The sequence below is a fragment of the Aphelocoma coerulescens genome, chromosome 10 (genome assembly GCF_041296385.1).
Source record: "Aphelocoma coerulescens isolate FSJ_1873_10779 chromosome 10, UR_Acoe_1.0, whole genome shotgun sequence".
Taxonomy (NCBI): Eukaryota; Metazoa; Chordata; class Aves; order Passeriformes; family Corvidae; genus Aphelocoma; species Aphelocoma coerulescens.
This window is the reverse complement of record NC_091024.1, coordinates 429,447-456,793: the sequence shown is the minus strand read 5'-3', so window position 1 is coordinate 456,793 and position 27,347 is coordinate 429,447. Positions and strand designations below refer to the sequence as shown.

Below are 27,347 nucleotides of genomic sequence, written 5' to 3'. Positions count from 1 at the left end.
CTGTACAGAAAAAGTACATTTACATGCTTAAAATTTATTGACTACATTTCTAATGGAATACAAACTTTTGTTTTATGGAATAGAAATTTCCAGATACCTCATAAAATCTTCCTAGAGTTCTTTTAGATCAGATGATTTTCCTGTTGTAATGGCACCTGTTTCTGTCCTGTGACTTGTAAATCATGTTTCTTTCTCTGTGTTTTTTCTGTGACCATAGCAATGTTAAATTTAATAACCTGGATGAGAATTTCCATCAGTTGTCATTATTTTCTGTTATTTTCTATATGTTGTTTTCTTTTTACTTCTTAAAGAGGAGAAACCATGAAGATAAGCCCACTTTTGAGTCCTGGCTTATCATAGCACGTTAAAGTCTGGTATTAATGCACTTATTTCACAAACCATAGTTATGTGCATAATTCAGTCTTAAGATAGAACAGTACTTCGTGGATACAATACTCACTTGTTGTACCTGAATCCTACCTTGCTCCAAATGACAAAGCAAGAGAGAACTTTCTACTTCTGTTTTACTAGCTAGTAACCATTTGTTGCTCTATCAGGTTTTTTGATCACTGCCATATATCATATGGATCTAAATTGTAATGCCAGTACTCTGCAAGAAAGCAGAGAACATTTAAACTGAATATTTTTGTTAAAGTCAGAGAATTAAACTGAATGAAGAAGCCTTGAAATAAGTTTAGCTTGTTAATTGTTGTTAAAAATATTTGCCTACAACTGTTTTCAGCTTCAATTATTCATGAAACAGTCTATTCAGAAAATTATGGGGAATCATCTGCATTTTCATTGTAACCTAGTTGAAACATCATCAGTATTATTGAATGATAAGTTTGCTTGGCAGCAATTGTAATGTCATTCCCTCCTTTTTAGACACTTCAAGAAGCCATGTGCAACAGAATGAGATTTTGCAAGACATACAAAACCTCTTCAGGATTTTGTTTTGATCAAGCAGATGTGTGATTTTTTGTTTTGTACTTTTCTGTCACATTATTCCAGAATATCAGTAGTTTATGTGGCTGTAGTCTTCATTGAAACATTTGCTGATGATCCTTTTGGAGATACAAATACTTTTCTGGATCAAAAATGGTGTTTCGTGGAGACAGCTTAAAATAAATTACACTCCATGGTTTCTGCCCTCTTCAAGAGCCTGATCTTATCTTACATATATAAGATTTGCAAAGGAATGTTTACAAAGAAATCGGGAAATAGTACAAAAAGGAAAGAGAGTTGTCAGAGCAAAAAGGAACAAGACTTAACTCAGATTGGACAAACAAAAAATCCAAAATTTTCAAATACTTTAAAAAGTACTGTTAAAAAGATTGCCAAGTGCCCATCTGCTCGCAACTTATCAACTGAAGAAGAGGAAAGCAATAAAGAATTTTCACTTTCTCCAACGTTCAGTTACAGAGTTGCTATTGCCAATGGACTGCAAAGGCACATTTTTGTAGCAAACACTAATAATGAAGATATAGTTCCAGACCTATCTTCAAATGAGAGCTCATGTTCTGAGTCCTTAAGTGAAGTAAAAACTAATAGCAAGAAAAACGAATACTTATCCCACACAATGCCTGTGAGACGCAACAGGAAAAGCTTAAGCAGCCTCGCAGCCTCTGATGGAAGTTCAGATGGAGAACGCACTTTGCACACACTGAAGCTGGGAGCCTTACGAAAACTGAGGAAATGGAAAAAGAGCCAAGAATGCGTCTCATCAGACTCAGAGCTAAGTTCATGGAAGAAAACATGGGGATTAAGAAGTAAATCTCTAGACAGAACTGGCCGTCACCAGAAATCAAATACTCTTGAACCTGGCTTTAGTTCAACAGGTTGTATTAGCCAAACCCATGATGTTATGGAAATGATCTTTAAAGAGCTTCAGGGAATAAGTCAAATTGAAACAGAACTCTCTGAACTAAGAGGGCATGTTAATGCTCTGAAACAATCAATTGATGAAATTTCTAGTAGTGTAGAAGTTGTGCAAAATGAAATTGAACAATTACGAACTGGATTTGTACAGTCCAGAAGAGAAACTCGGGACATACATGACTACATTAAGCAGATAGGCCATCCAGGAAACAAAGCAAGTCTTAGGTTTCTAAATGTGCCTGAAGAGCGGCTTGAAAAAGCTGAAAGCATAGTTTACAAAATATTAATGGAAAAAATGGGGTTCTCAGAGGCACAAAGCACTATTAAAATTGAGTTTGCCCAAAGGCTGGGGCAGCAAAGAGACTGTCCAAATGCAAAGCCAAGACCCATTCTTGCTTACTTTGAGTCATCACAACAGAGAGATTTGATTTTAAAAAAGTCTTATAAACTTAAGGGGACTGGCATTGGAATTTCTACAGATATATTTTCCAATGAAATAAAAGACAAAAAAGAAAGAGGACTGCCTTCTTCTCAGACATATGAAAGCATGGATATGAAACTTTTAACTGTGGAGACAAAATCTAAAATGCATGACTGGGAGTCACCTGACAGTGATAAAGACTTGGAATCAGATATAAATAAGAACAGTTATGCAAAGATATCTAAATCAGCACATCAAATAAAAACAAGCGCTACAAAGGGGACTACTGAGTCCCCAAACACTAAAGACCTTGACAGAACTGCTGACAATAGCACCTTTTCACACAGAAGAAGTTATGACAGTCAGTCACCAGAATTTGACACTATGGAAAAACAGTCAAAGACCTATTATTCAGATGTGACTCCTTTATGGCATTTACAGAATGACTTTGCAACACCAAAGCTTAGCCGTTCAGAATCAGATTTCTCAAAATTGTGTCAGTCTTACTCTGAGGATTTTTCAGAAAACCAGTACTTTAGCAGAACAAATGGCAGTTCACTGTTATCCTCCTCTGATCGGGAACTTTGGCAACGAAGGCAAGATGATTCTCTAAACTGGTATGGCAGTTCCCAGGAACAGACTTTTGCCCAAGACACGCAACAGTATCCAGAGCAAAATGGAGCAGGGAACATAGAAACTGTTGATAGTGGAGTAAGCAATGGAATAATCTGTGTATCTGGAGACATAAACCAGTATGATGATAGTCAACTTTCTTTACAGGATGATCTTTCCCCGTGGAAAAACTGGAATCAGTTGGAACAAGGGGCAGATTTGGGCCTAGACTCATCCACACAGGAAGTTTTTGTGTATGATATGAGCAGCCCTTCAGACCAACAGAGAGATTTTGGAAAGGGCCAAAGTTCTGACCCCCAGTATGATACTGAAAGCTATGATTTCACTCTAGATGGTACTTCTCCATCATGTCCAGGGCTTGACAGTGAAACACAAAGTCAGTGGACTGGTCAATATGATGATTATCAGGAAACAAATTCTATCTCCTCTTATCAGAATCAAAACAGATTGCCTATGATGTACCGAAGTCAAAGTGAACTACCAAGTGATGACTCAGAGGAAACCGCCCCAAAATCATGGCATAGCCGATTAAGCATAGATCTTTCTGATAAGACTTTCAGCTTTCCTAAGTTTGGATCTACACTTCAGCGTGCTAAGTCAGCTTTAGAAGTAGTCTGGAATAAAAGTACGCAGAGTTTAAGTGGGTATGAAGACAGTGGATCATCTTTTATGGGAAGGTTTAGAACTTTATCTCAGTCTACTGCAAATGAGTCAAGTACAACACTTGATTCTGATGTTTATGCTGAGCCTTATTGCTACAAAGCAGAGTATGAGGAAGACTTAATTGAACCATCTGGTGAGAATGAAACAGACTATGTAGAAGTAATGGAACAAGTCCTTGCTAAACTAGAAAATAGAACTAATAGTAGTGAAACTAGTGAGCAGGTCCAAGAGTATGAACTGGACCAGTCTTTGTATGAAACTCCATATGCAATGCTACCAGAGGAGCAATATGACACACAGTTTGACAGTGTGATCAGTGAACAGATATTGGAAGTTGAAAGTGACATGGCTCCTGAAGTAGAAATAAGGGAAGATGAAAATCAGAATGTCCCAGAGCTGATTACTGAAGTTACTGAAATTCCAAAGAAAAAAAGAATACGACCATCATTTAAAGAAGCTGCTTTAAAAGCATACAAGAAACAAATGAATGATTTGGAGGAGAAGATCCTTGCTGGAGGTAATAGTATTTTAATACTGTCTTTTAAGTAAAACATTGTTCTCACTAGAGTTGGACATCAATTTTTGTATAGTACCTTATCTTGCTCCCATTTAATTCAGTAGAAAAAATTCTGCTTATGTCTGGTTTTGTTTAGAGGGTGAAATAGTTCCACAGAAATCAAAAAGTTAAATTTCACAGTTTTGCTTTGAAAGAGTTTTCTGAATGTGTTTAGTCAGACATGCTTGTAAGTAACTGTATTTCTTTGAATTTCAGTAACTTGAAAATTAAATTTCACAAGGTTTGAGTCTTAAAAAAAGAACTAAATAGTACGCTGTTCTTGGTTTTCTCATAGTTTTGTAAATATTTACAGGAGTAATACAGAGTGTTCAGATATTACAGTCTTGCTTTCCTTACCAGTTTTCAAGTCATGGTTGGTTCTATACTCATCCTGATGAGCAGTGTTCTCCATTCCCTATGCAACCTGTACTTACAAGAGTGAAAGTCTAAACTGATTTTGTGTCAGTTCTTATTTTGATTCTGTCCTTATTTGTACTCCCAGTAAGCTCTCAGAGAAGTAGTCAGTCCCCAAAATGGGGTGAGAAGGGTCTAGGGTGTGGAAGAAAAACAAGAGTGTAAATGGTAGCATCCATGTATGAAGAAGCTTTAGTAAGGAACTAAATTCACAGAGGTGTTGACGCTGACGCTGATTTATTAATGATTTTTATCTGTTGTATTTTCAGACTTCAAAGCAGACAGTCATATATATAACTTTAATATCTCTAGTAATATACAGATATGGTGATATTCAATGTAAACATTCACTGTAATGCTAATAACATTGGTTATAATATTGTACATTTAATTGGGAGCATCATAATGACTGTAGCTAGCCAGATGGTAATTGTCACCTTGACTGAATCTTTCCTTTATCTGCCTTGGAAAAATAATCATCTAATACATTCATTTTAAAGATGAAAAACTGTGCCTTTAGCCAAAGGTTGTATTCATTAGTAAGGAGCTTGAGGTGTACTATAGCACTTCTTTTACAATAAATATATAGTCATCTTGAAAGTATGTTACAAAAGCATTTAAATATTGATAGTTGTAGAGTTTACTTTGAAGTCTATTTTTTTATTTAAATAATGACACTCAACTGTATACTTGTATTTTGCAGGTAATTTTCCACAGTACTGTTAGATACTAGATGGTGTGTATATGAAGGGACAGCTATCAATAAATAGTACTTTCATGACTTTTTTCTGATTTTATGAGGTACGAGAGAGGGGAACCACATTCCTTTTACGTAGTCATTGTACAGTAATATAATGCTCTGAGGACTTAATTAAAGAAAGCACACAAGGAAGACCCAAAATTTTGAGACCCAAATTGATTCCACTATTTGAAGTGTGTGCATTTGTGTGCATTGGTAGATAACTGGTTGTTAGAAAATGAGAACTAACTTCGATGCATTCCAAGCAGTTGCTTCTAGAAATTAAATGTATGTTCTTTTAACCCAGCAGGTGAAAGGCTTCTTTCAGTCTCTTAATCTATAGACGTTTTGTCTTCTGAGTAGCTGAAACAGTTCTTATATCTACAGAGAATCCATCTGACACCAAGACCAGTTTATGAAAATGTATTATTGTTGTAGTCTATGGGGCAGAGTGTCTGCATGGTTATGAGACGTCGTACCAGGACTTCCACATTTGTTTCCACAGGATAATATAGGCTATTATAAAAGAGAAGGGAAGTAAAGGAGAACGGGAATACAGGAGGAAGTTAAGGGGAATTTACAAAGGAACAACTACAACACACTGCTGCTCAGCTTATTCTGAGAACAGTGTGCATTCACTCTTGAGTAACAGTTCTGCTTCCTCTTTCTACTGTGTTTTCCATGCCATCAAGGAGGACGTGTTTCAGTCAGGGATTCTGCCTCAGCAATCACCAGCTGGTTTCTTACAAATGTATCTTCAGGTCCTGTAGCACACCTAGCAATACCTCTTAGCAAAACAGTCTTTCGTGTTTTTATATCTAATGGATGAATATGATATTCTTACCTTGATATCTGCAGAACACTTAACCATTCTTCAGAATTTAAAACTTGCAAAATACATTTTCTAGCTGGAGTAGTCTACTCAAAGAATATATTACCTGAAAACTATTTCTGCTGAGTGACATGTAGTATTATTGGAGCCATATCTTTATTTTAATTTCCACTTACTCTCAGTGAGCTGGATAATGGATACTACAGACAGTCTATTCACAGATAATGAAATCCACAGATGGAATGTCTGTCCTTGGAGATAGTCAAAATCCATCTGGACATAGTCCTGGGCAATCTGCTCTGGGTGGCCTGATTTGAGCAGGGTTCTTAGACAAGGCCTCCAGAGTTCCCTTCCACTCTCAGCTCTTCTGTGATACAGAAATGCATTTTTGAATACTTTGTATGCAACCTTTGAAGAAGGATATCTTCTTAGTGTTACTTTGTCTGCTAAGACAAAACACCTTCAACTTCTGTTTATTACTTGAATGGCACATATTCTAGGAAAAAAACATTTTGTAAATCAGTTCTTAAAGGAGTTCTATAAAACTCAAAAAACACATTTTGTAGCTTCTCCGTTTTGGCAACCTGCCTCCTTTTCTTTGTGTGTAATTAGGCATGCCCAGAGAATACTTAGCTTATCATTTAAGCAAATAGTTGTTCAAGGTATTCTATCTTCATTTTAATATTTGCAGAAGCAATAATAACTTTTTTTAAAAGTGACTAATAGCTGTTCTAGGGATTACATGACTTCTATGAATTTTTTTGGGTTTTTTCCCTCTCTTATCCCTGTAACTGATTCACAGTCAACTTCTGATTTCTTACTTTTGGATGGAAAAGTACTAGAAAGAGAACAAGTTCTTTGAATTAGTCTTAATTATATAACCAAAACATAACCTATTCTTTAATTAATTGTTTCATCCCTCCATGTAAGCAGGAGCAGGTAGCCAACAATCTGTCTAAGCAGAGATATAATTATATAATACAGCAGTGTTAGTTCTCCAATTTAATACAAAAGAAGGGTTGAGAATATGACTTTCATTCTAGTAAGGCATCAGGTAAGGTCAATAAATCTTTGGTACATGAATAATTTATTAGTGCACAAGAAGCTCATAAGATAGTCCTATTCTCTGTCACTAGCTGGAGGGAAAAATATACTCTGGGCTGATTGCTTATGTATTATTTATTACAAAATGTTTTTGGAGACATACTGGAATGACTAGGTTATATGAATAAGAGGAGACATGAGTAATCCTCAGATTTAAAGTTCTGTGAGCATATAGAGATGTCATGAGGATGCATGTATATTAAAGGAAGGATTGACGGCTTGAAAAAACTCCAAGAAATGCTAACCAGTTGTTGGTTTCTTTGTACACTGTAATTGAGAATGACTTACACTTTTATTCATTGTTCTAGTCCTCACTTGTTATTTTCTAGCTTTCTTTTTCCCTACTGTCTTCTTCCATTCCATCCCATCCCTATCTTATCTTTTACAGGTGCCTTAGCATAAGCACAATTTTCTGTCCTGGTGAAACTAAGCCTCTGGGAAAGATTCCAGAGTTGCATGCACTCTTCTGAGTTGCTTTTATTGATAACATAAACTCTTTCTATGGATAGTAGCTTGAGCAGTAGCTTCTTGATGCAGTTGTTGAAGATCTTGGTCATCAGTTAATATGCTAGATTTTAAAAATCATTCAGATTTTCAAATGTCTTTGGTCTGAATTTTCAGGCAAAGACTAACCTGTAGATTGTTAATGATGTCAAGATGGGTGAACTCATTTATACACATGTGCAGTGTATAAGGGCACAGGGATTTGGATTTGCCTCTTTAACAGTGGAGGGAAGTGTTTCTATTGTTGTCTAGGAAGGATTTGTATTATGCTTTGTGGTGTCTGACTTAGACAACTTAGAACTTAGAGATGAATGTGAACCTTATTTTGTTTATGCTAACATCTGAAACCAAAGGAACCAGTAATGTATTACCTCATTGCCCTGGTGGTATGGTCATTGGGTTCCATGTTAAGAAAAGCTACCAGTAAAATAAGTAAGCTTATTTCAATGCATATTTCAAACTATGACTATTCAAACTATGGGTTTTTTGAAATAAGTAGATATTTTCTTATTTGGACAGCTTCTCTAGCCTTTTTATAAAAACTGTTTGCTGGAATTGCCTGGGTCAGCTGTATTTTCTAAAAGAGTAAAGGCTTTAGAAGTTAACCTAACCTTGTCTTGTGGTACTTGGACTTTTTTTTCCTGTATCTTACCTCCATTGTGTTTGGTTTTAATACACTTGCATAGGTGCACAGTTACCTGTAACTAATAGCTTTGATAAAAGTGTTGTACTGCTTTTGTTACATGAATGTAAGCCTTGGATTTGGACTTGAAATGATCAGTGCTGTGGGCCAGATGAAAATCAATTGCTCTGGTACTGTTTAGTAAATTAATCAGTCATTTTATAGCCGTTCAGATGGAAATAGGATAAATAAAAACCTTACCTTGGTCATGAAAATTCATTACTTGCTGGTGGTGACTGTAATGGAGAAATAAAAAGCCTGTTAGAAGTTAAATTGGTTTTTTATATTAAAGAGTTCTTCTGCATGCAATCTACATTAACTGTGTTGGGAGGTGGGCTTTAAGAAAGGACCACTGTTTGTACAAAGAGGAATTAAAAGTAAGTATATATCCCATTTTATTTCTTTATTGTTTGAGGTAACTACACTGACTGATTAAAATAGGGTGAGTTGCATTTAGGGTTGTTTGGGGGGAGTTTCCGTAAAAATAAAGTTCCTTCTCAGACTGCTGGTGCAAACTGGGGAAGGGAAGGATTTACTAGACAGATGGTAGAATTTTAGTTTAGTGTTTAAAATACTGAAGCAATTAATAAAGATAGAACATGTATATTTGCATCTATTATGACAAACTGAGATGCCTGTTCTTTCACTGACCAGTACTAACAGCTAATGCCAGTCAGTCTTCTTCATAAGATACTGTAAAAGAGATTGTTGGTAAGTCATCTTTTGCTCTTTTTAATCAATCTGCTTTTGTTACAGTGAAAGTTACAGTTTGTCATGTTTTGGGAATTCTTTGAAATGTAATCTCATTCTATTCTCATTACATCTTATTTCTTCAAGTATTTAGTTGTTAATAATTAAATATAAAGTTCGGGTTTTTCTTATCCTTTAACATATAATGTTGGTGTTGTGGCACTATTGAAAGTTTAGGCATAATTAAGTCTAAACTGTCTTGACCTAATGCAGCTTTAAGTTCATATAGTATGGACACACTTTATACAGTTAAGGTGTACATTACTGTAAACCCAGAATCCCCCCAAAAAGGCTTGAAGCTGAGTTGTGGCCACATTTTCAAGTTTCCTGTAAGTTTAGCATGAGCTTGTTCAAAGTAAGGAATGAAACTTTTTTTTATGTGGTCTCTTTGAGATGCTTTCCCTGCACTCAGCCCAATGGCATTTTGCATCTTTCTAATCTCAGGTAGAGTCTGATGGGGGAAAAAAAGTGAATGAATGAGCATACTGCAATTATTCTTTGCATCATTGGGTAAGAATAGCCCAGGCAGAAACACTTATAGTTAATAAGAGGTAACAGCTGTACCAAGCCCCAAGATTTTCTGTTCTGTTTCACAGCATTGGAGCTGCAGTATTCAGTGATACAAGGTTTTGTTTGGTTTTCCCACATCTTATTTATTTATGGTTTGTTTGGGTTATTTTCACAAGAGTGATAAATTACTTCATTAATATAAGGACTGATTGTGTATTCCATGTGGCTGATAGAGTTAATCTGCAATGCTTAAGGAAAATGAATATATATCCACCTAATGTGTCATCTATAAAGAGATGGATTTGGGAAAAAAATACTTTTCAACAGAATGTGATTAATCTATTGCTCTTCTCTTCATATGTAAATAAGGTAGACAGGCAGATTCCAGAGTTTTCATCACTGTAAATTCCTTTCTTTGGTCACATCGGGTGGTCACAGTGGAACAGATGTATTGTGCAAGCAGGCTGGGGAAGAAATGGTGATTCTTGGTATACATTTTTATAAATGTGTGGTACTGAGGAAACAAGATTACTGCAAGTTGAGGAATTTATTTTGGTGCTGTATTTGGAATGATAATGAACCACAGGAATTTAATAATCCAGTTTTTTCAACTGTCTTTGCTTTCTTTCTCAACACCATGTTTGTGTCTGTGTTTTGGTCAGGTAAACAAAATGATAGGTGTCTTTAACTTTTTTTTTGGGGGGGGGAAGGTGGTGCAATAATAAGCTGTAGTTGTGCAGGCTGGGAGGGGGACACAAAATATATTTTCAGATGATGTTGGTAGAAACTGACAAATACGATATATTCCCGCAGCCAAACTGGTTAGCCAAAATTCTAGAATATCCTTTTTCACATATGTATGTGTGCACTCTGAAAATCCTCCACTAATATTACAGGAGGTTTGTACTAATGACACTAATAGCGTTCTAAAGAATTATTAACCACTCCGTGAATTCTGTCAGGATTGTGCTGATAAACCGATGTGTATTGATTTGACTGAGCTGAGCTTCATATGTTTGTTTCATGCACAAGAGAGTGTAGGCATTATTTTCTTGCTACTTGTTTCACGGGAGGCAGGCGTAAGTCTTTATACCCTTCCCTTCCTATTTCTCTTCTGTCCTTCGGTGGAGAAAAGACTTAAAACAGAAAATGGCAGTTTGTTCATCTTGAGATTAATAGATTAGTAGAAAGGTTGCTTTTGAAAAATTATGGGAGGAAATCTAATCAGCTAGTGATAAAGATGATGCATCCGTCTTTTGTCTGTGAAGAAAAAGCAAGTAGTTACATTCACCACCTGCTCTGAAGTTGGGACTTTGGTAAAGGATACTCTCTATCAGTTGCTTGCTACACATTCAATCTGTACTTTTTATCCTCTGGTTAAATGAGTGAAAGAATTATCTAAAAACCTGTTTAGTATGTCTTCCAGGAAGCATAATAGTGTTCTTTTGGCTTTTTGTGTTTTAATTCTGTAGTTACAGCATTCATTCTTACCAGAAAATCTTAGATTATAATACTGCATCTCTTTGTAAATGGGATAGTAACCAAATAGATTGAAGATCAACAGTTTAATTTAGCATAGTAACTCCTGCTAAATCAGTGTGCATTACATCAGGGAAATGAGTGTCACAACTGCATTTGTGTAACAGTCTCAGATTCAAAAAATTCCGCTGTTATCAGATGCCCTTTCCTAGAATAGCTACACCTATTCTTTAATCCTAAGAAACTAAATAAACCAGCCAGGCCAACAAACCCACACAAAACCCCAAGAAAAACCAAAAACCCAATGAAACAACAAACCAAAAGGAACCACAACAAACCAAAAACCCCCTGATATCCTTAATCAGGAAGGTTTAGCAGAAATCCGTATTTTGGCTGTTTAATAAAAACAAGTAGACAAACAAAACCCCAACAAAGCAGACCATCCCAGGCCTCTTCTGTTTAGAGAATGACTTCTGTTTTTAGGAAAAGTGATTTGTTAGAACTGCTAGTTTCCTTTGTAAAAGAAGAAAGTCTCTGCTACTCCTTATGAAAACAGAAGACTATTTAACACTATTTTCACTGACCTTAGAATTAATGTTGACTGATAAATACTCATGCAGTTTGTCTCCTCTTTTTGTCCTTAAGCAGATTTACAGCTTCTAGAGCTAAGAGGAAAGCTGACCATGAAGGTCAGTTCCAAGGGTTTTTTATACTGGTTTTGCTGGGAAAATGAACACAATGTTGTACCATCAAGATTAAAAAATATTTTTTATTTTCAAAATATCTAAGCATTTTCTTTAGATTGTTGTGTTTTAGAAGTAGAAATACCACTGCATAATTTTTGAATGCAGCTTAAAAGGAATCTTGTTAAAGCATCAGGCTGAAAAAATATCTAGACATGCATTTAAAAATGTAATGACTTGGCAAACATGAGTTCATAAATAGGCTCAAGTCTTCCTCTGGTGTATTGATGAAGTAGATATTACAAGAGAGCGTGAAAGAGATTCTCTGTTTTGCTGCCAAAGGGAAATTATGACTACTTTCATGGGACAGGTACCAGATTTTTCCCTTGTGCACATTTTCCAGGTGATCAGTGGAACACCTAGACAGTTGTCTCCCAGGAACTTTAATAGGAGGAAATACCTGAAATTTCTCCAGTTATTGCTGATGTAAAGACAGAACTTTTCTAACTATGAGGATTGTTTCCTTGAGGAGTTGAGAGTATTCTTAAGATAGCTTTCAAGATCAGAAGTTTTAGTAAAATTGAAAATCAACACTTGTGTTGCTGATAGAGCCATTTAAAAATGTCTTGGATGCTGTGATGAAGAATGTGGTGTTAAAGAGACAAGGACACAAGTTAGCTAGAAAAAAATAAAACCACAGAAAATACTGTAATCTGTTTTCTCTAAATAAGCAGTGGCAAAGAGCAATCTGCTGTCTGACACTCAAGTAGCTTCTCTGGAGTAGATAATTGGAGCAGCAGCGAGTGATTTGTCAATGCTGTCACAGACCCATAATCTGTGTATAGCTCTGGGTATCACCAGTGTATCTGCAGCCTCACCAAAGGAATTCTTGTCCTTCAGCTGCATATATACCAAGATGGAATAAGGACAGACAGATGTGAGGGATGTACTATTATTAAATGTAAAAATAAACCAGGAGAGAATAATACTTATGAATGGATGAGTATAAACTGAAGCACTTTTTAATCTTCTCCTGTGTGTCTTCCTGTTTCATTTCACACAAACAGGACGGAGCTGATGCTCCTCTGCATCCATAAGGCAAGGAGGGTGCTGCAAACATAAAGTAGTGGAATTTTCCTTGAGAACTTTAAAAGGCATTTTGGGTGAAATTTTCTCTTCTAAAAAACCATAAAAGTAAGGGACAGGGAGACATGCCTTTTTCTATTAACTATAAAAAGGGATTGAGGAATTCAGAAGGATTTATGCATGTCCTATCAAGCAAAAAAAGTCCCATAGTACCAAAAGTCATCCTTTGAATTCCAGCATACCAGTCTATAGCTCTTAACATCTGTGTCTCTCTTTGGTGTTTAGGCATAATTATTCCAATTTATTATTTTAAGCAGTCAAAACAAACTGTAATTTAATTTAGAGTTTACCTATAGCATAAAAGATAACAGTAAATAAACATTCTTTAATGTTTTAATGCTAATCATATTATTTCAAGTCTTTTTCTCTCTTGTATCTGGTAAGTCAGTTTGCTTATCAACAGAAGACAATCTGATATCTTTGTCTTATCTCAGTAAGTGATATTGGCTTGATGTCATCTTTTTATTTTGTATGTGATTATACGTTGACTCTTTTTTTTCTTCCACTGCTGTGAATCTTGAGATTAGTTTGGCTTATCTAAATATTTTAGCCTCCTAATTTGGGGGTTCTGAAGATAATGTTTTGAAGGGGAAACAACTCCCCAGGAGAAGAAACAACTTCTTACCAACAGCAGCTCTGAATATCATACCTTGTGAACTATGTGACTGTTGCCCAGACACTACATTCTGATCCTTTGCTCCTGATCCTAGGTGTACATGTTATTCTTGCTCTTTAACAGTAGTATGTTTATATGACTTACGTGTGTGTCACCATTAGCATTTTATTTTACAACAGGGATACACTTTTGAAGCAAATCTCTGTCTTCCCAATTCACCCCATTTAGTTTGATTGCTGGAATGGCTGAGTGGGATCTATGTGTTTTAGTGATGCAACCAAGCCAGATGTTGCTCTTCAAGATCATGTCTGATGTGCTCAGCAGCTAATGGGCTTTCAGTCATCAGGGCCAAAAATAGAACTGGTATGAAGTCAATTCCCCCGAAACATTTTTGCTGTGAGCACTTGTGTCTTCATCACCAACTGCTTTGACCTTCTGATCCGCTCTTCTGGCACTCAGCTATTTGCTGTTGCACCGTGTTCTTTGTGGCCCAAGGTGGACAGCAGCTCACCACCCTGTCCCAGACTGCCACTGAATATTCCTGCCCTGCTGTCACTTCTGTCTATGCTCAGGATAAACCAGCTTGCATGTCTCAGTGCAAGAATGTTCAATGCAAGAATTCAGGAACATGTTATTATTTGTTAGAGTTCAGAGGAAATACTCTCACATTTGTTGTCAAACCAAGGGGCTGTTTGCTTGGATTTCTTTGGAAGTAATACAGCTGGACTTCAGCTTGCAGCTCAGACCATGATATAGTGATCCAAGTCAAACACTTCATGGCATTGTTTTCTGTGTGATGCAGAAAGATTTGCAATAATCAATTATCCGTTTGCTTTCACAGCAAATAATTGATTAATTACTTGGTTGCATGTACTGCTATTATATGTATTGAGGGAGATAAAATGCTTTTTCGTCCCTTTTGGATAACATATGCCTTATCATTTTAGTGCTTTCTGGGGTCAGAAGAGAGTGCTTAAAATGCACACTGTCTTCCTACCGTCATCCTGACAAGCCAGAGACTGTCAAGAGACCCCAGTCTTCAAGAGGGTGGTAGTTTTTTGAGCCCACCACATCCTGTAATCAAATAGTTCTCTTGACAGTCAATAACTTACCCTTTTGGAGGTAAGTTCTAGAATTTGCTAGAAGTATCTACTAGGTGTTGAAAAACAATAGAAAACAAAGTCATCAGAAGTCTCATGGGACTCAGTTTCTAAACACCAGAGATGTTTTTAAAGCATGTCCTTTTGTTTCAGATTTGCAGACCACTTTATTAATAGAGACCCAAATGCAGTTTTCATCTTCACCAAACTGACCTCCTGTTTTGGCTCTCCATGTATCCGCTAGTAATTCTTCTACATCACTGCTAGTAAAGTGCTAGAAGCAATTCTATTTCTCCTGTCAACCCAGCTTTATTCAAGTTTGACCTTCTCTTTGTCAGACAAGCATCACTCATCTCTTATGATGTGCTAGCTTTAATATTGTCTTTCAAGCGTTATACTCTATTTCCCTAGAATAAGCTTCAGCAATACAGCATCCTCTGGGCTTACAGAGTGTAATGTTCTGTTCTGTAGTGGCAATAATACCTTCTGGGTGCAGCATTTATTATTTTAGCATGGCTTAATTTGTGTCATTGTTTTGGACAATCTACTTCTCTAATGTCCTGCTTCTATTCAAACCTGGTTTTCATCTGTTATTTCCCTTTCTTGGCAATACATGCTAATTAAAATTGTTCACCTCAGACTACAAACTGCTTGTGACTGTGGGTACTTTACACATGTTATTTTCATGGAGCAGCTGTATTGTTATCTAATTCCAGCAAGTATTTTGTCTGAAGGCTTTGCTCCCAGGAACAATGTAATTATCAGTCAGTGTGACATTCTTGCAGCCATTTTACAGAATTAAATATTGAAATAGTACTTTGCGAGAGTAATGAACTTTAATTCTTTTTCCTATTTGGTGTTATGCAATAATGCACACTTATAAGAGTGGAAAATTTTGATCCTAGGGTTTTCTAACAGTTTAGATTTTTAGAACCTTGTTACAGTTCTTGTGCTATGGCAGGGAGTGGAAAACTGAATTTTTGCAGTCTTTAAAGAAAGAGGAGTGTATTGGGACAATGTTCTGCTGCTCAGAAAAGTGCAGAAATGAAATAATGACACAAGACTTGAAAGAGGTTTATGACTGGGGAGCAAAATCACCTGAACCTCTTTGATATAAATACCTTTACCGACTGACAGAGCTAGTTGTATTTCTGATGGTGTCACAAGCTACAAAAGCAAAGGTCTGTCTTGACTTCCATATCTTCATTGCTAATATACCTTTCATGATGGAAGACTCCGTCTTTTCAACATTCTTTATAAATTTATTTTTCCCTCAGAAATTTGGGTATAGAAACTGGTTGTCTTGTATGATTAATTTCTGTTTTGTGTGACGAGTTACAGGTGGCAACATTGCTGATAGAATGAATAAACTGGACTATGATAATTTGAAAACAGTTGATAACAATGTAAAGTTAAACTTTTCTAAGATCTGTTAGTTTTCATACCAAGTTTGAATAGTAATTAAGCAGCATTAATAAACAGTTGTTGGAAATTTTACTTAACCTACATTTAAACTGATAGATGGATAGAAAATAACCAGGAGGTTTATTTGAGGGTATTGAAAACATGACAAGCCCCTTTCACTTCATTCCCCAGCCATCCCTATATGTAAACCACTTTCAACAGAAGCCAGGATTTAGTGGCTATGCTGAATATTATACAGCTTTTTAATACCTGGAACTTAATAAAGGAAAGTGAAAGACTAATTTTATTGAATTTCATGCTTAGTTACCTAATTAAATATAACTGTGTGCCTTAAAAAATAAAAAGGGCTGCTGAGCATTTTCCTTTTGCCTTCGATATTTGACATTAGTAAATATAATTTTCAGTAGTATGTAGCTAGATGACCACCCTGTTCTTCATCATTCAGTTATGCAGGTTTGTAAATATCTGTATGGACTGCATTGAGCTGAAATAGCGACAATTAAGGAGCAATAGGATTTTTCCTGTAATGCTAGTAAAAAACACCTTCCTATTACCTAAATTGGCCTGTGGTATACAGGCACAATAGAAGGCTATTACTGGTATTTCATAATGTAGTGAATTTTTAATTAAAATTCAAGGAGAAACAACTAGTTAAAGTAAGAAGGGTTAACAATATGAATTGGTGTTTCCACTGCTCCTAGATGCGCTCATGACTTTTTTAGGTTAGTGTTTTGAATGTGTGGATGACAGAAATTAGTTATATGAAGATAAGGTCTTCTAAGTAAATCATTGTCATTCAGCAGTATAATCTGAGATGTGTAGCCTTCAATCTCTGATTTGAAAATAGATTCAGTGGTCTCTTACATAATCACAGTTCATTTCTTATCTACATCAAGAAATGTTGCTGTCTATTCTGGCAGCCTGATGACTACTAAAGTGAATTGCTTGATGACTCTGTGCACTTCCTGATTTGGTGATCTCATACACGCAGAATACACTTCCACAGTTCAGATTATCTCCCTCATGGTGAGTTCAGAAGCAGTAAACAATGAAGTTTTCAAACTGATTTTGTCTCTGAAGATGCACTCATTTGTTACAAAGAAGAGATGTTCTTAAGAGCTATTTTTTGGGAAATCTGCATCAGTTACCCACCTTATGCAATTTCTACTGAGAAAAGAGACCGTTAGATGGGTGCATTTTTTTAATACATGGAGACTGCAAAGAAAAAGCAAGTTAAACCAAAACCATTCCTTTTTTCCTTCCTAATTTTTGATTGTCGCTCTCCTCCCTAAATTTAGGCAAAATTAGGTTCTAGTAAAGGAAATATAGTGAAATTAGATGAAGTTGGCTGAAACCCAAGGGAGGTAAAGAAAATTTTATATATCAGTCTCTCATGCTTTGAAAATTCTGTTTTTTGTGGAAGATAAATCTCAACAAGTTTTAATATAACTTTTTAAACAAGTGAAGTGAATGTAGAATTCATGTGATTCTTTAGGTATCTGACAGTGAAGTATTTGCAAACTATTTAAGTATTGCATTCCACATAAATAATACAAAGATTTATTCTGCACCTTTATGTGGCAGTATTACCAATGTTGTTATGGTTAGATATTCTGGAAAGAAGGCACAGGTTGCATGAACAAATTTTGGTGAGGCTTCTTAAATTACAAGTAGTGTCTTGCTTAAAACTTCCCTCAGTCCCCAGATTTCTCTTCACCTTTTGGACGTTTCCTTTTTCTCAAGTTGGAGAACTGATGCTTCTGTCTCTCCTACACAGAGCCCTGTTGGTACATGCTCTCATGCCTTTCATCTCATTGATGTCCAGATGCTGCTCCAGCCCTCTGGTTTTAACTGTTCCTCACCTTTTCTCATAAAAGCACATCCCATCCTGTTTCTGTGGCCAGCCCAGCTTACAGTCACCTATTTACCCCTGGCTCTGCTCTCACCCTGCTTGTGAAGTGCTGTAACAATTTTGGGATGGGGAAGTCAGATCATATGGTTGTCCAAATATTCTTTATATTCTTGAAAGAATAGCTGATAGTATCTGATGTTGTGAGACAAATACATTTCAAAAATAAATGAAAATAAAGAATACTTAAGGAGTAAGCTCATTTTCATAAATCTAGTCAGTCAAATGCTTTGATCTTGTAAGTGGCCTCTAAAATTAGTGGCACAATAGAGCCTTTTAGTTCCCTGATTGTCACTACAGTACTCTGTGCAGCTTTATGGTTGCTAGTATGTTTTGGATTTATGTGTTTGAAAGTGATTTTTCCTGTATATAAACTGGTTTAAAAATTAAATATGGCACGCTTTAGGCGTAAATTGTTATTTTGTAATGTATGTAACCTGAGAAATCTCCAAACATCTCGAGAATACCCAAACTATTTAAAGGGTCTGTAGAATGCCCACTCCCTTTGGGGAAGTGGGAAAATCAGTAAGATAATAATTAAAACAATGCTGTTTCATGTGTGCACTGTACTATAAAGTGCAAATGTGACAAGACAATAAAATAAGGGTAGCTTTTTCTGTCAGCATGTATTTTCTGTCTGATTGTAAATGTTCACATTGTGGTTTTGCATTAAGCAATTTAGAATGAGGTATATATATATGAAATAACTTATACTTTCATAACTTGGCATGGGGCAGGGGGTAGTTTCTGTCATTTTATGAGTAGCTGTGATAGAATAGTTAAAGTCCAGGAGTTGGGGTGGGTTGCGTGGTGTTTAAATCCTTAGTAGAAACATTTTCCTTTTCCTTGAAAATGGAGTATTACTTCTTGAACACTGCAACTTTATTGAATATATAGTCATTATTATTAAAAATAATATTTTTAAAAAGCAATAATATTAAAAATCACTTAGAGGTGTGATATACTATGTGAATTAAACGCTATCCACAGTCCTTCATAAGTGGCAGGGGTTCTTATCTACCAAGAACATCTTTTTGCTTGTTTAAAATGTAGTGACAGTGATCTTGCCAGAATTATACAGCTAAGCACAGGTGTCACTTGGATTCTGGTCTACATTAACAGATTAAAACACTGACAGTTTTTTTATAGCATAAGATTTTTCTCGGAGACTGTTTTGTCTAACCTATATTCCCCTTCTTCCCAATTCTCTTTCAGATAGCAGTTCTGTGGATGAAAAGGTTTAAAATCACATATTTGCTATAGGGATCATGTATTTTGTTGATGTTTGTTTGTGACTTATTTGACCTGTTTTGTTCCTTCATTTTAGTTGTGAAATCTGCATGGGTTTTTTTCCTAGCTTTCCACTCTTATGTTCTCCTTTGAGTGTATTGCAAATGTGTTGCATTTATATACAGGGTAAGCCTCACTGTTGTGCTTTCCATAATTGCCTACACAGGGGTCTGCTGCTGCCAAACATGACACCTGATTTTTGCCTCTAATTATCACCTACCCTGCATACACTATAGGATTTAAAGGGCAACAGTATTGGGAAGCAATACCTTTCCTTCCCATGGGTTCTTCCAGTGTGTGTCACTAAATGTTGAATGCTACCAAAATGTTGCCCAAAGGAACAGTGAGTCTAGCTTTGGCCTGGAGCTGACCCTGCTAAACATTTTCATATGTCCTACATGTTTGATGCAGTTAAATTCTGTCCAAAACTTACTAAAAGCAATCAAGTAACTCTATTTTTTTGCTGTCTCTTAAAGGCTCGGATAGTAAGTGCAAGTTCCTTGGATGCTTCCAAGCTTTATGCAGTCCAGGCTTTTGCTGGGTAAGTAAAAACATAACTGAGAATTTTGTTATTTAAATCTGTAAATTAGTCTTATAGCATTACAGTATTTTTTTCTTAAGTATTTTTGGTTTGAGAAATTGCATTATTTTGAAAGAAAGATAGTTTCATTGTGTATGTCTTCTTTTAATTTTTTAATTCCTTATTTTTTTGAGAAATTAATGGAACAATTCAGGTGCTGAGGTCAATTAGATAGGAGAACTTTTTTTACCTCTTTGCATAAAAAATAAGTGTCCTTTGAACAATTTTGTCTTCATTCTGGTAAATGTGTAGTAATGTAATGCTAACATTACAGTATCACTCTAGTACTTTAAGTCTAAAAAGTCAAGAAAAAAGATCTTCCGGTGGCTGAGAGTGAGTGTGGTAGAAACCTGTACATTTTGTTTTGTTGTCTCCCAATGAAATTGTCTTGCTGTCAGTTCTAGGGATTTCCTCCTATTTTGAATACTTTTTTATTATTCAGTCTGGAAAGGCAAAGAACTAAAAGCCTTTGGTAAAATTTATCAGTTATATTAGTTACCTAATTAAAAGGGGTATTATCCTCTTGCTGGTGCACTATGTAAGTACTTTTTACTATAAATACAATTTATTGCAAAGAAAAGTTGGTGAGATTAAATTAGTCATTCATCTTCTGATTTTTATATCTGAAATGCTATACAATGGATGCTAGACACTATGAAGTTTTTCCCGTTTAGATTCCTATTTTGAGGGGAGGTGGGTGTCCCTAAAAGGTAGTTATGGTTATTAATTTGCTTAATATAATGCACATGCTTCTATGGAAGGTATAATTAGGGTAACATTTATACTTACTGCTAAACTTTAAACCATTTTATGAGTGATCTACAGCTTTTTAGTAGTGTAGGTTGTTTCCATCTAGTTTGTCATACCTCGAAGTGTTCTATTTCTGCCCTTTGGAACTCACAGAACCTTCAGAGTTGCTGTAAGAGTGTGAGGTTACATGTGACATGGTGCAGGATTAGTTACCAAATGCAAACCAGAGGAGGAAACAGTTTAACACCTGGTTATTGTGTAGCTTAGGACAGAATTGTAAGCAGACTCTTGAGTGTAGGTACTGACAGTCAAGTATTGCATCTGTGCCTGTAGGAAGCTGCATGTTACCATACTGCTTTACTGTATGTACTGCTTTCCATAGCCAGTTGCTTAATTACAGTTTCTTAATAGATGTAGACCTTTAAAAGGCAATGTGGAATTCCTATTTTTTGTGGGTTGCACACAGAAAGCAATCTCATAGGTGTAAGGAGAACTTATGCCACTGACAAGGACTATACAGATGGAAGCTGCTCTTTTTGTGCCCTTTCTTCCAGCCACAGGTGGATAAATTTAAATGTTGAATCCTCTGAGAATAAGCTGTTTCAGTCCCTTATGCAGACATCCTGTAACCACTGCAGAGGACTACTTCAAATGGCTGACAGTAGCTCAATAATAGCTCATGTTTTTAGATTAAACCTTACTTCTTTTGCTGACAAAGTTTAGCCCTGTCTTCTCCTCACTTTGCTGTCCACAGTATCTGTATTCAAGCCTCTGTTTCACTGGGCCTCCCTGGAAACAGTTATGCAATTTTCATTTAACTTCTCATTCAAGTAAAGAATGCTGTCATTTCAAAGACTTTTGTGGCTCTGTTTTAATCACACTTCCCACTCTACTCCTCCGTGAAAAAAGTAATGCTAATTTCTAGAATCCATCAGTCTTTTCACCACCAGCTCAACTGACTGCAGTTAGCTATGACTCCTTCTCCCTGTTACTCTCTCCAAAAGCTGTTGTCATGTGAGGGAGATTCCTTCTCTTGCAACCACTGTTGCTTTATCTATACAAAAATGCCTCAATTGATTCTCTTCTGCCCTGCTCTTCCCTCTCTGTCATGGCACAATGCTGTGAACCCCCCTCATGCACCAGCACACCCCAAGCCCATGGCAGGGACTGCAACTCTCCATTCTCTGCAATGATCTTCGCTTGGTTGTGTGAAATGAGAGAAAAGCCCAGGACAAGAAAGTAAAGGCAAAGACCAAAGACAGCTTTTCTGGGACTTCTCATGCAACTTCTCTGTTAAAAGGCAGAAGCACCACCTTTCCTGGTTTTTCTATACCAATATCATATAATATCATCTTAATTTCATTTTTCTTCACTTTCTTGAAGATGAGACACTTTAGAACTCAGCTGGAGTTCTCATCATGTATATGAAATCTGAGTAGTACCAGTTTACTTTTTTCCAGAGACTTGCTGTTGTATTAATTTACTGCTTGCCTAATGGTGAGTCAGAGACTGATAATTTTACCACATGGCCTAATCCATTCTGAAATTTGCTAACAATGCACAGATGGTGCTGATGATTACTCTTTTTTTACTCCTTTCCTTCAGTGGCATGTTCTCTATGGTAAAACAAATTTATTTTTCTTGGTTTCTCTGACAAATTCAAATAGATTACTGTTAGGCAGAATATTTCCAGAAGCACCAAAAAATAGTCAATATGACAGGTTTTTTTCCTTGCCTTGAATGATAACTTTCATCAAATTAGTATGATTTCAGTTCCATCATCTTCTATGTCAAGTTATTGTTGGGTTATAATTGGAAGTAGGGAGGGGAGTAGAGAATTCAGTGTATAACCTACATTAACATTAAAAGCCTTTTCCTTGCTATGCAATTTTTTAATGATCAGTAGAAGGAGTTTAGTGAGAGCCCCCATTTTAGTCATATTTTATGTTACAGAGCAGAATAATAGATGGAAATTATTTTACAGATATTATCTCTTTGTGAGCATAAGAATGCCTTAAGTTTTATTTACTGCTGATGGAACTGCTCCTGAGTAGCAAAAAGCCCTGAGTTTATTTCTTGGTCTCTGTACATTTACTTTTCACAACCTCAGAAATGTTATTTTATTTCTGTCATGCTTTTGCTGGGTTTGTAAATATGTCTGGAAGTTGCAATTTGGGTCTACTTCATCTTTATATTCTTGAAAAAAAATTATAGTATCACAACACTGCATGGAAAAAGGGTCGTGTGAAAATATAAATAAACTGCATAAATAGACTATGGATTCTTTCCCCTTTCTTGAAGAATGGTGCAGGTGCATCAGAAGGAAGTGAAAATGTCTTCACTTATTTTAGTTATATCTTTTCACACAGTAATTATAACATGTATAAATAAAATTAGGGGTTTCAGATTATAAACTCTTCGTTGTGAATGTAGTTTTATATACACAGAGGTAGAGAGAAATATGAGAACTGAGAAGGGTATTTGAAGCAGTGCCTAACAGGAAGACCATGGAAAGGAAAATGTTCTGTCTTGAAAAACATGGTATCCCAGCTTCTCTGAGAATTTCCAAGTATCTCTGAATTAGAACTGACAAGGAATATAGCAATCTTCCAAAATCCTCTGTGGAAAAAGTTCAGGGGGATACCTGTGTTAATTATTTGGAAGAGTCAGAGAGAATGATGCCGGTTTGTTATCCAGGTCAATATATATTCTTTTAAATTCTGTTGGTGTGTCAGCCCTTTATTCTTTGAAGTGACTCAAAGTTGCTCTTTGTTGTTTTTTTTAAGTTATATGTGAGATCTGTCTGGGGTTTAAATGTGTGCTCAATGAAAAAGCTCAAACCAAGCAAGAGAAAATAATGATGGTCACTATGGAATTATTTTAAAATGTGACAAGTTTTGTTTTCCACAGTCACATGGAGTTATTTGAGATAGGATTATGTATTTAGCAAGGTATTTTAAAGTTTGTATCAAATGTAATACAACAATATTCATTGACATCAGTGATATTCGATATGCAATGTTGGGCTGCATCTCAGCTACCAGATAGACAAGAACTTATGATGGAAAGCTATTCTTACAATTTCTAAATCAATGGTAAAAAGTTCTAGGAGGTATTAAGCAACCTTTCAGCTACCCTGCTTTGCATGAATGCCAGGATAAAAAGCACCAAGAACACTCTCACTTTTTTTTCATAAGAATTGGAGCACTTGCGTTTAGCTGATAACTGCTAATTTTGATTTTAACTGTAAATAGAGATAGTATAAGCAGTTCTTAGGGCTGCAGTCTTGTAAGCTCCATGTTTTTATTTTCTTCTTTGCCTTTTTATCTTCTGCAGTCGTGGACTGTATGGAATTGACAGCATGCCAGACCTGCGAAGAAAGAAATCTTTTCCCATTGTTCGAGATGTGGTGAGTAACTTCTGAAGCTTGATTCATTTGCCAGTTGTGTAGGTCTGTCTTGTAGTTACTATTGTGCATCTGAATCACAGTTTGCAACAATTGTTTTATGGAAAAAAGGTGTCTTGAGAGAATGGATTGAAGCCAGTAAAAGTCAGTGAGGCAGTTGTTAAAATGTAATAGATAAGTCTGAATATCTCATCGGATATATAGGTATTACTTGTGTAATCAAGTAATGGGCATTTCATGTAATAGTAATTTACTCACTTTCTTAAAGAAAGCTGCTATTGAGTGTTTGGGATACTGATTCACTTGATTTATTTTGATACTGAAAGTTCCTTTTAAAAAGCAGCCCTTTTTCACTATGAATATTTTGAAGATTTATGTATACTTTTGGTACAAGATGAGGTATCAAGGTTTTTAACAGGCGTTGTAAACAATAATAATTTAGGAAAATAAATTTCAAAGTGGAAAAGAAGGGCAGTTCCTTTGAGATTTATTCTGGCATTCAGTCTAAGCAAGATTAAGTAGAATCTCTGTGCTCTGAAGAATTTCAAGTGCTATTCACGTTTCTCTTTTTCTTTTCCAGTAGTGTAGAATTCATAATTCAATAAAATACCTATTTAGTCTGATGGTGGTAAGCCCCCAAACCAATTTCTCACTGTAAAGAAATGATGGAGTGTTAGACTAAGTAAATGATTACTGTAGTTGCGTTAAACAGTCAGCCTTTGCCAAATTATTGCTCAGTGTTTTCTCAGTTACTGTGTTTAGCTACTTGTGGTGATCCACCACACTGACCAGTCAAAAAGAGAAAGCACAGCAAACATTTTAGAGTAGAATTCCTTCTGAAATTGATGAAAAGTTAATGTACAACATAGTAGAGCCTGCAGTCATTAAAGCATCTTTTTGACAGAAGCCACTCCACTATTAATTGTATTAACTGTGAGTATAATCTACTGTCCTGCCATGACACATTTATGGATGTTAAATGACACTCTGCTTTATTCTTAATTGTTGGAACTGCTTACAGAAAGGTATAGCTCAGAATACATAAAGACATCAAAATAAATGTAAATGATCCTTTTTTGTGCTTACTTTGACTCTTTCAGAATAATAGAAATAATATTGCTAGAAATGAGTGCTAGACTCTTGATGCGGACTAAAATATAATTTCTTTGTTGCAATAAATCTGACAAATTATTAATATTCTTTATAATTTCTTCCCTATCTTGTCTGGATTTTTCAGGCTATGGTGAGTACTTTTATATTGATAAATGTTCTGAAATGATCATAATAACTGTTAGGGATTCCATTAATATTGTATTTTATTATGACCTTCTATTGGGAAGTTAAAAAATTATTTTATGACCAAGAATTTAATCATAAGGGAAGTGGTGCCTTTTGTGAGTGTGTTGTGCTCTGCATCATATATACCAATATTATTAGAAAAAGTTTATGTTAAAACGTTATCAGTATATTCCAGATATCTTTTCTAATAATACAAGCACAATGTTTAGGACTCAAGCATGAAGCTTCCCCTGTGGTACTGGAAAATCTTAGACACCTAGAGAAAGAGAAGTTGAAAGGCCTTGAGCATAAAGGAGACTAATTGATTTCAAATCCTGTATCAGGGAGTTGCAAAACAAATTAAAAATTAAGTAGACAATTGTCTGCTTTATCATCTTCTCTTATTGTTTAGGGATTTTGCTAGGTTTTTTGGTTTTTATAAATTTGTTCATACATTCATGATTCAACAGTACTTAAGGTCTTTATGCCCTGCAGGTCAAATTTTCACATAAGGAAAGACAATGAGGCCTTTTGGGTTAGTTGGAGCCTGAGTTGGGGTGGGACTACAGGGAGAGAAATATCAATAATTTCAGTGGGGGTCATAAGTTTTTAACTCACAGTGGCCAAGTAGGTGTGGTGATCTGCTCAGCCATAGCCAAAAGTAGCTCTATTTTACTACCTTTGCTTCTGTTAATGCCTGTCATAGTTTTGAATGTTATGAAGACTCTAGAAAGTTCCTGTGTTAATTCAATTCAAAGGTGAATTTACACTGTGTAATCACTGTAATCAGGCAAATTTCTTCTTTTGATCATTCAAGAATGTATTGCTCCTTACCTTTATTATTTGACTATAAGAACACAAGACCAATTTGTCAATCTGCTGCTGTAAAGCAGTCTGTTGAAGTGAACACACCAGATGAAACAACTGCCTGTTTCAGCTAAAATGATGATGCACTGAAACTTCTTTTCTGTGTCTCCACAACAAAAACATTTATAGAGGCTGGAATTCAAATATGGTAATTTAAAGATTCGTATAAAGAAGAGATTCATTTAAATTGCAGATGTCATATTGTCTGCTTTTGTATGTTGTCAGCTAAATACCTGGAGTATTTTACATTAATTCTGCTATCAGCAGTCCATTTTCTTAACTCCTTTAATTATTGATAGGCAAATTCTGTTATATTTGTAACAAAAATATTCATCCATTAAGTAGATAAATCATAAAATGATAAGTATTTGTGAGGACTTCTTAAATTCTTCTAAATGGAAATCATAACAAAGAATTATCTTTGAGGCTGGACAGATCATGCTTTTGTGTCCGTGCTACAAATATGAAGAAAAAGCAAATGATATTACAGTTATGTCCAGTAATAATTCTGTAGTGGAGCTGAATTGTCATTTTTTCTAAATCTGTTTTCTGGCCTTAATACCGCAGTTCTGTTGAATATTTCAGGATTAGACATCAACTCTTTTAATAGAAAAATTATGGGGCAGGGCTGAGTAATTTCACTTAGTACCTTACTCCCTTGCAAGTTATTTTTTTCCTCCTTCCTCCCCCCTTCATCCCAGCACCCCAAGAAACAAATTACAAATCTTTCTTCAAAAATAATAAAGCTGAGATCCTTAGAGTGATATACCTGTAGTTGCTCAAAAAGAAACCATTCTGAAATTGCGCAGGCTCTAAATGCTGAAAGCAGTGACATTTTTGTCCCATTCACCTCTAGTGGGTAACTTTTGCATCACATTAAAAATAATATTAGCATTTGTAAGGTGATAAAAAATACTTAGTCTTCAATTTTTTTTACCTGCTGATAGGAGTCTGTAGATTTTTTTTTAAAGGAAAAAAGAGAAGATGATCAGGGAAACTGAAACGCTCTGTAATACCAGAGGAATGAGTATTGCATGGCACAGCCAGCAGTCATGAACAGTTACCTTAGCCTGACTGTTTGTTCCTCTGTGCTGTTTCAGCTGTGCAAGACTCAGCTTGCTTACTTTGTTGT

The 27,347-nt window shown here is 35.7% G+C and overlaps 1 protein-coding gene across 9 annotated transcripts in view; it reads left to right on the top strand.

Annotated features, from left to right (window-relative positions):
* The window catches only part of UNC13C (unc-13 homolog C), a 182,211-nt gene that overhangs the window by 55,597 nt on the left and 99,267 nt on the right, over positions 1–27,347 (top strand). For 8 of the 9 annotated variants that reach the window (XM_069025426.1, XM_069025429.1, XM_069025430.1 and 5 more), the window contains 2 exons: positions 19,811–19,875; positions 24,001–24,073. In XM_069025426.1, the coding sequence (XP_068881527.1) occupies positions 19,811–19,875; positions 24,001–24,073 (138 nt within the window). Of the gene's footprint in view, positions 1–1,088; positions 4,113–19,259; positions 19,283–19,810; positions 19,876–24,000; positions 24,074–27,347 lie in introns of those variants that run through there. The other variant, XM_069025436.1, reaches the window with a different exon arrangement.